Source organism: Micromesistius poutassou (genome assembly GCF_964030765.1).
Source record: "Micromesistius poutassou genome assembly, chromosome: 7".
In the NCBI taxonomy this organism is placed as follows: Eukaryota; Metazoa; Chordata; class Actinopteri; order Gadiformes; family Gadidae; genus Micromesistius; species Micromesistius poutassou.
The window spans coordinates 20648811-20663238 of NC_140277.1; the positions used below are offsets into that span (position 1 = coordinate 20648811).

The 14428-nt window shown below is 49.5% G+C and overlaps 1 protein-coding gene across 1 annotated transcript in view; it reads left to right on the forward strand.

Annotated features, from left to right (window-relative positions):
- The window catches only part of LOC311350640 (inactive phospholipase D5-like), a gene marked incomplete at both ends in the record, with an annotated part of 92742 nt that overhangs the window by 54092 nt on the left and 24222 nt on the right, over window positions 1–14428 (forward strand). The window contains 2 exons of the mRNA XM_084470703.1: window positions 10909–11045; window positions 14053–14239. Of these exons, the coding sequence (XP_084326829.1) occupies window positions 10909–11045; window positions 14053–14239 (324 nt within the window). The remainder of the gene's footprint in view (window positions 1–10908; window positions 11046–14052; window positions 14240–14428) is intronic.

Sequence of the window (14428 nt, forward strand, 5' to 3'; positions counted from 1 at the left end):
ATTAACCCTAACCCTAGATTAACCCTAACCCTAGATTAACCCTAACCCTATGTTTGAGCCCTAACCCTGGGATTAACCCTAACCCTAGGTTTGAGCCCTAACCCTAGATTAACCCTAACCCTAGATTAACTCTAACCCTAGATTAACCCTAACCCTAGATTAACCCTAACCCTAGATTAACCCTAACCCTAGGTTTGAGCCCTAACCCTAGGTTAACTCTAACCCTAGATTTGAGCCCTAACCCTAGATTTGGGCCCTAACCCTAGATTTGGGCCCTAACCCTAGGTTTGGGCCCTAACCCTAGATTAACCCTAACCCTAGATTTGAGCCCTAACCCTAGATTAACCCTAACCCTAGATTAACCCTAACCCTAGGTTAACTCTAACCCTAGATTAACCCTAACCCTAGATTAACCCTAACCCTAGATTAACCCTAACCCTAGATTAACTCTAACCCTAGATTAACCCTAACCCTATGTTTGAGCCCTAACCCTGGGATTAACCCTAACCCTAGGTTTGAGCCCTAACCCTAGATTAACCCTAACCCTAGATTAACTCTAACCCTAGATTAACCCTAACCCTAGATTAACCCTAACCCTAGATTAACCCTAACCCTAGGTTTGAGCCCTAACCCTAGGTTAACTCTAACCCTAGATTTGAGCCCTAACCCTAGATTTGGGCCCTAACCCTAGGTTTGGGCCCTAACCCTAGATTTAGAGCGTTCCCGTGAAGGGGTAGGGTGTCCCAATACTTAGGGGATCAAGGGGGAGGGCTGTTCTTCCCTTAAAATCAACCCTTGAACGCTAACCAGCTCAGGAGCTGACTTGCAGCTAAGGGCGCTCAGAGCAAGTGTTGTTGTTAAGGGGAGAGGAACAGACTGGGCCTAAGTCTCAGCACAGGAAGGGGCGGGTCTGGTGACGCAGACACAAGAGAGAGAGAGAGAGAGAGAGAGAGAGGATGGTAGAGAGAGAGGGTGGTAGAGAGAGAGAGAGGATGGTGGAGAGAGAGAGAGGATGGTAGAGAGAGAGAGAGAGGCCTTTTCCTGTCTCCTGTTCCACTGTATTAAAGCGCTGACAGCTGACACACAGGCCCGCATGCCCCCTAAGCACACACACACACGCACGCACGCACGCACACACACACACACACACACAGACACACACACCACATGCCCACTCACACATGAAGGAGTTGCTAGGTCAGCATAGCTCCCACTCCCCCCCCCCCCCGCAGAGGCCCCAGGGGGCGGGGCCAGGCCCGGGGTGGCCCCTATCAGACCCCCACTGGGGGCCCCTGGCAGACCGCTGAGGGCCCCTTCAGACCGCTGGGGGCCCCTGGCAGACCGCTGAGGGCCCCTGGCAGACCGCTGAGGGACCCCCGCCGGGGGGCCCTGACGGCCCCGCTGAGGGCCCCTGGCAGACCGCTGAGGGCCCCTGGCAGACCGCTGGGGGCCCCTGCAGACCACTGGGGGCCCCTGCAGACCACTGGGGGCCCCTGCAGACCGCTGAGGGCCCCTGACGGTCCCGCTGGGGGCCCCTGGCAGACCGCTGAGGGCCCCTGGCAGACCGCTGGGGGCCCCTGCAGACCACTGGGGGCCCCTGCAGACCGCTGAGGGCCCCTGACGGCCCCGCTGAGGGCCCCGCTGGGGGCCCCTGCAGAGCGTTCTGTGTGTCACTCTGTGTGTTTCCTGGCTCTGCACTATTCTTTCTGCGTTGTACAAATGAGCTGCTGTTGAGTTACAGCCTGCTGATCAATGGGGCGGATTACATTACAGTCAATAACACCGGGTCAGCCTCCAGGCCACTGGGGGTGGGGTGGGTGGGGGTGTGTGTGAACCTAAGTAATCCTCTTATACTAAAAGCTGCATTACAAATGGACCTTCTAGAACAGTGTTTGTAGCTATTTTGTCGTTTATTTCTGTGTGTTGATGTTGGGTGGGCCCGCCCCTGAGTAGGGCCCTCTGACGGACAGGGATCAGAGCCAATCCGCTGCAGGCCTCAACACCAAACGTTCCTCTTCTTCAGTGTGTCAGGACACTCTGCTGAATGCTGATATTGGAGTTCTGTTTGGTTGGAAAGGGGCTTTATTGGTAACCCTTCCTCTATTTTGGTAACCACTCAATTCATGTACTATCTAAAAATTAAAATAGCACTTTCTTATAACAACATTTTTCTTAAATAGCTTTTGTTACTGATGTTTTACAATTGACTCAAAAAGTGGTCTGAAACTGTAGAGGGATTCTTTATTCATTTCTTCCTCCCCTTGTGACACCCTGCAGACCTCGTCTGGTCTCTCTTGTCTCTCATGTGACTAACTGTATCGGTGTGGATATTGAGGTCAATGTCCAAATACCTGATGACGTGCTGACACATGACAAGGTTATTGTCAGAGTTCAGGGATCTGTTGCTCCTGTCTGGCTCCTAGTGTTGGTCTTAAAGTGTGTGTGTCATATGTCACTCTCCTCCTAGTGTTGGTCTTAAAGTGTGTGTCATATGTCACTCTCCTCCTAGTGTTGGTCTTAAAGTGTGTGTGTCATATGTCACTCTCCTCCTAGTGTTGGTCTTAAAGTGTGTGTGTCATATGTCACTCTCCTCCTAGTGTTGGTCTTAAAGTGTGTGTGTCATATGTCACTCTCCTCCTAGTGTTGGTCTTAAAGTGTGTGTCATATGTCACTCTCCTCCTAGTGTTGGTCTTAAAGTGTGTGTGTCATATGTCACTCTCCTCCTAGTGTTGGTCTTAAAGTGTGTGTGTCATATGTCACTCTCCTCCTAGTGTTGGTCTTAAAGTGTGTCTCTGCTGAGCCTCCTGCTCTGTTAGTCCTCAGTCTGACTCTGAGCTTGTGTGGAATGATTCCTCTCTCACCTTTTAGGTGGATGGGACGCCCACTCCATCTTCTTCTTTATTATTATCAATAAATAGAACTAAAAACTGCTTATTCTGAAACCATGTTGTGAACTGCTAACTTCTACGTGTAATTAGCAGGAGTCCGATGTGTTGAGAGAGGACGTATTCCTCCCTGGTGTGTGAAGATGTCAGCGCTGTGAACTATCGCCGTTCCCTTCATGCTAAAGGTCAAAGGTCAAAGGACTAGACCAAGAGTACCATCACCCCTTGAAACTGGTTATTCCCTTTCCATGCAATCAACACACCCTTTGCTCTCATATGTTCTTACAACGCAAACTCAAACTGCACTGTAAGATGAAGCCATGTTTAATATTGCCCTTGCTTGTTTCCTAATCCTAATTGCTCATTGAGAGACGATTCACTTCAGATTAGTCTTGTCTACCCATTGGACAATGTTTCACACTTAATTGACCGAGTTCCACACAATGTGCTTGAAACCTATTTGGATAAGCAATAGTTAGCAGGTGATTGGCTGAGGCATCTGATTGGCGGTTCAGACCACCAGAGGCATGACATGAAGCCTGGCCAGATGGATTCTCACAGGGTAGAGAGAATCCAACACTGATGGAAACTATCACAGACAGTACCGTTTCAGCCTACTTAAATTGTCATGATACATTTTTACTTTTACTTGGTAAAGTTCATTTAAATTACATGGACAATGGGATATTCTATGACAAGAGATATGGTAATAACATGGTTATACCATGGAAACAAATTAAGCTTATTTTACAGTACGTTTGTATCTTGCAGACTGTAGAGAATCTGCAAGAACGAACCCAGAATTGATGTCATTTTTCAACTTAAATAAAATCGATTCCATTGTTTCTATAGTAAATCGAATGCGTCTTTATAAACGGACAGAGCCGTGAACAATTACTATTCAAGAAAAATAGATTGGGAGGGAGGCCAGAGTCATACGGCAGAGCAACCAACACACGAGCAGAGGCATCTGGCTCCAAGGCTGTTTCTCCGTCGTCTGTAGGGTCCTACTCCTATCCTCTCTCCTCTCTCCTCTCCCTCCCCTCCTCCCCCCTGGCTCCTCTTTGTCTCCCCCCCCAGGAGACGTCTGCTGTTTTAAAGACACTGCAGTAAATACTGGAGAGCAGCACTGTCGCAGTCTCTGGACGATGACCCCCCCCCCCCCCCACACACACACACACACACACACACACACACACACACACACACACACACACACACACACACACACACACACACACACACACACACCCATCAGCCATAACTCATTTATACTTTTTCCAGCTCCCTATATAACATCACTCGCTATATCACTCTCCCCCTTCTCTCGCTCGCTCTCTCTCTCTCTCTCTCCCTCTCTCTCTATTACTCTCTTTCTCCCTCACCCTCTCCTTCTCACCCTTATCCTCTCTCTCCCCCCTCCCTCTCGGTATCTGTCTCTCTCTCACACGCACATACACCACACCCCATCACCCTTAATCCATTTAGACTTTTTCCAGTTCGCATCACTCTATGTATCTCTTCTAGTCTCTCTCTCTCTCTCTCTCTCTCTCTCTCTCTCTCTCTCTCTCTCTCTCTCTCTCTCTCTCTCTCTCTCTCTCTCTCTCTCTCTCTCTGACTGATGATGCAGAGACTGCTCTAAACCAGTTAGTGTGTTTGGAGGGACGAGCGAGGAGCTGACAGCCTCCTGCTGCCTGCTCTGATCCCCTGGACTAAACATCCTGTCCTCCCCTCGCTCTGGTGTGTGTGTGTGTGTGTGTGTGTGTGTGTGTGTGTGTGTGTGTGTGTGTGTGTGTGTGTGTGTGTGTGTGTGTGTGTGTGTGTGTGTGTGTGTGCGCGTTCTCCTCGTCTCCACAGAGGGATGCTAAACACAGCCGTGTTATATCTGAGTGGAAGCTGTAGCTGCTCAGCGTCTCAGAGTGCTGCAGCTTCATACACACTGGAGGTCTGGAGTCATGGAGTATGGCTATTTATATTATATACCACTACTATTCATACACACTGGTTCATACACACTGGTTCATACACACTGGAGGTCTGGAGTCATGGAGTATGGCGTGGTTCATACACACTGGAGGTCTGGAGTCATGGAGTATGGCGTGGTTCATACACACTGGAGGTCTGGAGTCATGGAGTATGGCGTGGTTCATACACACTGGAGGTCTGGAGTCATGGAGTATGGTGTGGTTCATACACACTGGAGGTCTGGAGTCATGGAGTATGGCGTGGTTCATACACACTGGAGGTCTGGAGTCATGGAGTATGGTGTGGTTCATACACACTGGAGGTCTGGAGTCATGGAGTATGGTGTGGTTCATACACACTGGAGGTCTGGAGTCATGGAGTATGGTGTGGTTCATACACACTGGAGGTCTGGAGTCATGGAGTATGGCGTGGTTCATACACACTGGAGGTCTGGAGTCATGGAGTATGGCGTGGTTCATACACACTGGAGGTCTGGAGTCATGGAGTATGGTGTGGTTCATACACACTGGAGGTCTGGAGTCATGGAGTATGGCGTGGTTCATACACACTGGAGGTCTGGAGTCATGGAGTATGGCGTGGTTCATACACACTGGAGGTCTGGAGTCATGGAGTATGGCGTGGTTCATACACACTGGAGGTCTGGAGTCATGGAGTATGGCGTGGTTCATACACACTGGAGGTCTGGAGTCATGGAGTATGGTGTGGTTCATACACACTGGTTCATACACACTGGTTCATACACACTGGTTTATACACACTGGTTCATACACACTGGAGGTCTGGAGTCATGGAGTATTGTGTGGCTCCAGGGTTGGAGGGGCAGCTGGTTGTGTGGCTGTATTGTTAAGAAGTGGATGTCTTGTCTGGTGTCATAGATCCACCACTACTTAAAGACTAAGTAACCAAACCGATCATCATAATACACTTTGTTAACAGAAAAGCCAAAGCTACTACTGAGCCAGGCCAGGAAGCTGCGGGGGACAAATGTGTTCCTAAATGACCACCTAACGAAGAAAAATGTGGATACTGCAAGGCAGGCACGTATCCAGGGGCCCCCAATTGGGGGCCCAAGGCGAAGATATGTATGGGCCCAGCTCATCCGATCTTTAAAAGAGAACAGAGAAAAAAAATGTACCGACTGAATGGTGGATAGGCCGGTAAAGCTAATCCACGCGGAAGTAAAGGTTGGAGATGAGAAAAAAAATCTTCCCCTTTAAACCCTGCATGCACTTCTTTACTCCAAAATGAAGATTGAAAGCAGAGAACACACAAAGTGTAGCAGTACACAAACTAATAGTCACGATGGAACCCAACAGAGAATAAGGTTCAGATAACACCTGTCTTTGCCAACATGCCAGAACTGTTTATTCTTTTTTTTAAGATCAAATCAATATCAGTATAACAGCAAGACAAGTAGTTAGGGTAAACCCCCACAAACAGTCATATAGTCATATATAGATTGTTCTCCCATCACACGCTTCTGACACAGAGTCCTACTTATTGACGTCTTCTCACAGGTCTTCACCTAGCGTTCAACTCTTTGGACGTTGTTGTTCCTTTCTGTATCCCCAACAATATCGGCGTCTTTTTGCATTTTTCTTTTATTTGTACGCTTCAGACCAGCACCCCTCAGCCCAGTAGTGAGGGTACGCTTCAGACCAGCACCCCTCAGCCCAGTAGTGAGGGTACGCTTCAGACCAGCACCCCTCAGCCCAGTAGTGAGGGTACGCTTCAGACCAGCACGCCTCAGCCCAGTAGTGAGGGTACGCTTCAGACCAGCACCCCTCAGCCCAGTAGTGAGGGTACGCTTCAGACCAGCACGTCTCAGCCCAGTAGTGAGGGTCCGCTTCAGACCAGCACCCCTCAGCCCAGTAGTGAGGGTACGCTTCAGACCAGCACCCCTCAGCCCAGTAGTGAGGGTACGCTTCAGACCAGCACCCCTCAGCCCAGTAGTGAGGGTACGCTTCAGACCAGCACCCCTCAGCCCAGTAGTGAGGGTACGCTTCAGACCAGCACCCCTCAGCCCAGTAGTGAGGGTACGCTTCAGACCAGCACCCCTCAGCCCAGTAGTGAGGGTACGCTTCAGACCAGCACCCCTCAGCCCAGTAGTGAGGGTACGCTTCAGACCAGCACCCCTCAGCCCAGTAGTGAGGGTACGCTTCAGACCAGCACCCCTCAGCCCAGTAGTGAGGGTACGCTTCAGACCAGCACCCCTCAGCCCAGTAGTGAGGGTCCACTTCAGACCAGCACCCCTCAGCCCAGTAGTGAGGGTACGCTTCAGACCAGCACCCCTCAGCCCAGTAGTGAGGGTACGGTATAGCCCAGCTCGGTTATGGCTCGCGTTTCCACCACCGACAGTACCCTTATGGTGGGCGGGGTTTAAGACAGTACCCTTATGGTGGGCGGGGCTTAAGACAGTACCCTTATGGTGGGCGGGGCTTAAGACAGTACCCTTATGGTGGGCGGGGTTTAAGCTGGATGGCGATAGCCACGGCAGCTACATAAACATGTTATGTTATTTTGAATCCAGGAAAGGCCGCCGAGACAGGATCGCTTTTAACTCGCTTTATTTGGTTAAGGTTTTGGTCTATTGTCTATCGTCTATGAAACAAAAGGAGAGGAATGGTATATAACACGCGCAGAGCGTCTCTAAGCTTTATATCTACGATACGCCGCCCAAGAGATTCTGCTTCCCTGATAGCGGGGTCTGAGTTAAATAGGCAGGTAGGGGTGGGCGTGCTCTGTGGCTTTAAAAGCCCGCCCCCTGACGTTGCAGCCCTACCGTATGTGCTCGGTGCTGCTCCCTGTGGCTATGTGAGAATATTACCTCTTAACTATTAAATGTCCTCGGTGCTGCTTCCTGTGGCTATGTGAGAATATTACCTCTTAACTATTATATGTGCTCGGTGCTGCTCCCTGTGGCTATGTGAGAATATTACCTCTTAAATATTAAATGTGCTCGGTGCTGCTCCCTGTGGCTATGGGAGGATATTATGGCTGAAATATGTCACAGCATCGTGACCTCATAGCAGCCGACACAGTGTAGCCTGCTAATGAATCCAAGGAAAAAGAAGAACGCGACACAATGAACAAAGAGCAACAATGGAGGACGTCCAAGAAGGACGGCAAACTTTTGCGCAACATGTTCTTCAATAAACAAAGCTTTCGCCGTTGTCCATAAATACCTTGCGGGTACTGTGTTTGTTTGATATTATCCCCCTGTCACACAGAAGTGATTCTGTCGACCAATCAACGGACGGCGTGTGTAGCTCAAACTTGCTGGGACGCAAAATCTTTTTTTCGTAGGATGGTAGGGGCAAGTAACGCCTTTTTGGCCTCTGATTGGTTATGGCACAGGGCAGGCTGTAGGCTGTCTACCACCAACAGAAGTAAACTGTGGTGTATTTTCTACAATTGACTGACTGCGGCTTCATTCATCTCCAATCTTGTAAAGAGGGCCCAAAAGAAGCTCTTCTTTCCACAGAAGCTCAAACAGACTGGTTTATCCACACACCTGCTCATTATCTTTTATAGGAGCACAACTGAGAGCATCCTCTGCCAGGGCTGCAGTGTGCGGTATGCAGGCTGCACAGCGGAGAGCAGGAGGGACTTGGCCAGGGTGGTTAGGTCAGCAAAAAAGATCATAGGAGCTGAGCTCCCAGACCTTGACTCTGTGTGTGGTGACCGCCTGAGGAGGAAGGCAAGGTCAATAAGCACAGATAACACCCACCCTGGACACACCTTGTTTGTCCCCCTACCATCAGGGAAGCAAAGCACTAAGGACAACTCTCCGTCAGGAGCTTTCAACACCCACAACCCCGTCCGCCCTGCCCCTCCACACACATATAACACATTGGACTTGATCGGCACAATATGTACAGGGATCATTTTTAATCTAGATATCATATTTTTTAACCATTTATATCATTTGGTCTTTGTCTTTGTGTCACTGTCTTATTGTGTCCTTTTATGTTTTGTGTCATTTAGACATTTAAACACTAACTGCTGCTAGAGACTGCCAAACTGTATTTCGTTGTGTATTACAATGACAATTAAACTCCTTGGACCTTGAACCTTGAACATTCAACATATTAAATAAGATCTGGAAAACCAAAAACATCTCACTTAATACCAAGCTAAAAATCTTCAACTCCAACATAAACCTGTACTGCTGTATGGATCAGAGACCTGGAGGACCTCCAGTAACATCACCAATAACCTGCAGCCTTTCATCAACCACGGCCTGAGACGCATCCTCAGGATCTTCTGGCCAAACCGTAGCAACACCGACCTATGGGAACGCACCCAGCAAGAGCTGTCAGCTTGATCACCCTTCCCACCGCCCGTCAAAGCCTGTCTGCCATCCATTTCTCCCATGATCACCAACATAATTAACTCCTCCCTCACCACTGGCTGCTATCACACCCATCCTGAAAAAACCATGTGCTGACCCAACTGACCTCAACCTTTACCGGCCCATCTCCAACCTCCCCTTCATCTCCAAAACACTTCAAAGGGTGAAGGGCCAAAACATAGCACTGAAACAGCCCTGGTCAAAATCACTAACGACCTCCGTGCAGCTGACTCCGGACTCCTCTACCTCAGCGCAGCATTCGACACTATCGCCCACCCTCTGCTCCTGGACCGCCTGGCTGGCATTGGGATCACTGGTGCTGCACTATGCTGGTTTACATCGTACCTCACTGACCGGCAACAATTCGTGAAAATAAGGGACCACAAGTCTCAGTGTTTGGGTGTTTCACTGGGTGTCCCTCCGGGGTCCACTTCTCTTCACCATTTACCTCCTCCCCCTGGGCACAATCCTCCGTCACCATGGGGTCCATTTTCACTGCTACGCTGATGACACACAGGTCTACATCTCCTCCAAACCCACCGCCGCCATCCCTCCCACCTCCCTCATCACCTGCCTTGACAACATCCGGAGGTGGACGAGCAGGAACTTCTTAAAACTGAACGGCAATAAAACCGAGGCCCTGCTCATCGGCTCCAAATCCACCCTCACCAAATCACAACACACCCCAGCTCCACCCATCATCGTCGACGGATTCCCTGTACCCTTCTCCCAAGTCAAGAGCCTCGGCGTCATTCTGGACAACACCCTCTCATTTGCACCTCACATTCAAAACATCACCGAAATCCTGGTTCACTCATTTGTCACTTCCCGCATCGACTACTGCAATGCCCTCCTCACCGGACTCCCTGCAAACTCATCCTGCAAATTATTCAGAACTCGGCCGCCCGGATCATCATCATCGTCTCAACATATCACCCCTATTCTCAACTCCACTGGCTCCCGGTACAATACCGCATACACTACAAAAACCTCCTCAGATACAAAGCTCTCCACCATCTAGCCCCCACCTACCTCTGTGACCTCCTCCAAGAATCCAGCCCCTCCCGCTCCCTCCGCTCAACCTCTGACTCAGCCAGACTGGACCTCCCCCCCCCACACAGAAGACAGTCAGATCCACTCAAAGCCCACCTGTTCAAACTGGCATACTCACAACTCACATCTTTTTTAGGTCGATGTTTGGTTTTAATAATGCTTGATGCTGTTATTTTATGCTTCTATTGTTGTTATTTTATGCTTTTTACTCTATGTAAGGTGACCTTGGGTGACTTGAAAGGTGGCAAAAATAAAATGAATTATTATTATTATTATTATTATTATTAAACAGATGTCCTGATGAACAGCTGTATCTGTCCTGATGAACAGCTGTATCTGTCCTGATGAACAGCTGTATCTGTCCTGATGAACAGCTGTATCTGTCCTGATGAACAGCTGTACAACAAACAGACAAACAGACAACAACATAAATGAATAAAAGGACATTGAGTGCCTCATCCTCATCCTCATCGTCGTCCGCTTATCCGGGGTGGGGTCGCGGGGGCAGCAGCTCAAGCAGGGGGCCCCAGACTTCCCTTTCCCGGGCCACATTGACCAGCTCTGACGGGGGGTGCTTGAGCTGCTGCCCCCGACATTGAGTGCTACTTCTGTATTGTTTTCTCCCTGCAGTCTCAGCAGAAATGCATCATGATCTTTGCTTTGGTCTGCTGCTTCGCCGTCCTGGTGGCACTCATCTTCTCAGCCGTGGACATCTGGGGTGAAGACGAGGACGGCATCACGGAGGAGAACTGCAGCAGGACCTGCAGGTGAGTCCACACCCAGTGGCTCTGGACCTGCAGGTGAGTCCACACCCAGTGGCTCTGGCTCTGGACCTGCAGGTGAGTCCACACCCAGTGGCTCAGGACCTGCAGGTGAGTCCACACCCAGTGGCTCTGGCTCTGGACCTGCAGGTGAGTCCACACCCAGTGGCTCTGGCTCTGGACCTGCAGGTGAGTCCACACCCAGTGGCTCAGGACCTGCAGGTGAGTCACACCCAGTGGCTCTGGACCTGCAGGTGAGTCCACACCCAGTGGCTCTCGCTGGGGAGCCCTGGAACCTTCCTCCAAAGACCCCCTCCAGATCAGAATCAGAATCAGAATCATTTATTGCCAACTATGCTAACATAGTAGGAATTGTCTCAGTGTTCCAACAGATAAGAGGTCAAACCACAACACAGAGTAGCGCTATAGCAGCCATGGACACAACACAACACCATGAGGAGAGGGGAGGGGGAGAACCCCAGACTGGGCTCCTGGGGGGAGTGCAGTGTGGGAGAAAACACCTCAGCACATGTGAGAGGTCAGAGGGCCTCTCTGCGGTAGTTAGGGCCCCCAGGGCCCCCAGGGCGGCCCTCTGCTCACAGCCTCCGTCAGCATTCAGCTGTCTTTGTTTTCCCACAGGACGGAAAGTGGTTGATTTATTCATTGTATACTTATATACTATACATTGTATATTATTATATATATTATAATTGTATATATACTATACTATACATTCAGTGTAAGCAAAACACAACAGTTTTCTATCCCTCTCAGGTTCATGAAGAGTTAGTTTCAGTGAGAATCAGAGTTGATGGAGCCGGCCCACTCTCCACTCGGCTAATTCTGGCAAATGATGAGTGGGGAGACAACTGCAGAGTGGTCTTTAATCTGTGGTCTTTAATCTGTGGTCTTTAATCTATGGTCTTTAATCTGTGGTCTTTAATCTGTGGTCTTTAATCTGTGGTCTTTAATCTGTGGTCTTTAATCTGTGCGAAACACAATTTAAGCACATTAACAAGACGTGTCACATGCACTCCTCTCCCCAGCAGGGCCAATCAGACTGAAGGATGACCTCGCCACAGGGTCACACAACCAACGGGCCAGAACAAAACTAATATTCATCCCTACAAAAGTGTCCAAAGGAAAAACAATAAATGAATAAACCAAACGAAATGAAGGGCATAAAAGGATTGTGGTGAACTATAACTAATACACTGGTGAAGTGACACAGTGAACTATAACTAATACACTGGTGAAGTGACGCAGTGAACTATAACTAATACACTGGTGAAGTGACGCAGTGAACTATAACTAATACACTGGTGAAGTGACGCAGTGAACTATAACTAATACACTGGTGAAGTGACGCAGTGAACTATAACTAATACACTGGTGAAGTGACGCAGTGAACTATAACTAATACACTGGTGAAGTGACGCAGTGAACTATAACTAATACACTGGTGAAGTGACGCAGTGAACTATAACTAATACACTGGTGAAGTGACGCAGTGAACTATAACTAATACACTGGTGAAGTGACGCAGTGAACTATAACTAATACACTGGTGAAGTGACGCAGTGAACTATAACTAATACACTGGTGAAGTGACGCAGTGAACTATAACTAATACACTGGTGAAGTGACGCAGTGAACTATAACTAATACACTGGTGAAGTGACGCAGTGAACTATAACTAATACACTGGTGAAGTGACGCAGTGAACTATAACTAATACACTGGTGAAGTGACGCAGTGAACTATAACTAATACACTGGTGAAGTGACAGTGGGGTCAATGGTTCTCCTGTGTTCTCAAGTCCACCATGTGGCCTCACACACATTCCATCAAAGATCAGAACAACGAGTAGTGAGATGGAGAACCATTAGCATTCCAGCCACTCCTTATCTTCAAGAGGAATACCCATTTGGGGTTTTCAGTTTTTAAATTTAATTAGGTTATTATGAATCCTTCTTGCCTTGGACTGTAACTTTCCATTGGAACGAGTTCTGCCTTGTTTAAACCATCATGTGACCCCTGGTGTTAATAAGGAGTGGTTAGGAGTTCTGTCTTGTTTAAACCATCATGTGACCCCTGGTGTTAATAAGGAGTGGTTAGGAGTTCTGTCTTGTTTAAACCATCATGTGACCCCTGGTGTTAATAAGGAGTGGTTAGGAGTTCTGTCTTGTTTAAACCATCATGTGACCCCTGGTGTTAAGTGGCTGCATGCTGACATCATACCCCATTCAACTATCAGTCGTCCTGCTCTCTCTCACTTCCTGTGTTTAAAGGAGCAGCTGAGCTGTAGGTCTCTGGAGATCCTTTGAGGATGAGCCCCCAAACTCACTGACACTATGAGAGTGATGAGCCCCCAAACTCACTGACACTATGAGAGTGATGAGCCCCCAAACTCACTGACACTATGAGAGTGATGAGCCCCCAAACTCACTGACACTATGAGAGTGATGAGCCCCCAAACTCACTGACACTATGAGAGTGATGAGCCCCCAAACTCACTGACACTATGAGAGTGATGAGCCCCCAAACACACTGACACTATGAGAGTGATGAGCCCCCAAACTCACACGCACGCACACACACCTTTGCTACATTTTTCATCAACAATATATTATGTATCACTATTGCTACTTTTTAAATTGTATTTCTTTACTATTTAAAGTATGCCTTCCTTTCAGTTCATTAGGCAGAAACAAACGATGACAGGAGGAGATGAAACAGTCGCTAACCTCCTGTCCCTCATGAAGCTCACAGCTGTTTCCCACCGGGGCCTCAGAGGTCCTCACAGGACCGGTGTCATCTGACCTCACCTGGGCCCCGCTGCTGCCCAGCTCCTGGTAGGGGCCTCCCCGGGGCCCTGCTGCCGGGACAGGGGCCCGGGGCGGTTCAGACATAGCCCTGTCCCACCTTTCCATTAGCAAAGGCTCTCGTTTATCACTGTCACCGCATCCATCTAGTCCTGTATTTGGTTGACCTTTGACCTTTGTGTGAACAGGGTGGTGGTGGTGGAGAACATCCCGGAGGACGTGTCCCTCCCGCCCAGCGGCCCCGCCCACCTGCCCCTCGCCGCGGGGCTCCACGACCTGCTGGACCGCGCCACGCGCTCCCTGGAGATCGTCTCCCCCGTCTGGCTGCTCAACGCCTCCGACTACGAGGCCAGCTTCCAGCACGCGGCGCTGCAGGTACAGGAGCCTCACGGCCTCCATGAGAGCCTCACAGCCTCCATGAGAGCCTCACAGCCTCCATGAGAGCCTCACAGCCTCCATGAGGGGCCAGCCTCACAGCCTCCATGAGAGCCTCACAGCCTCCATGAGGCCAGCCTCACAGCCTCCATGAGGCCAGCCTCACAGCCTCCATGAGAGCCTCACAGC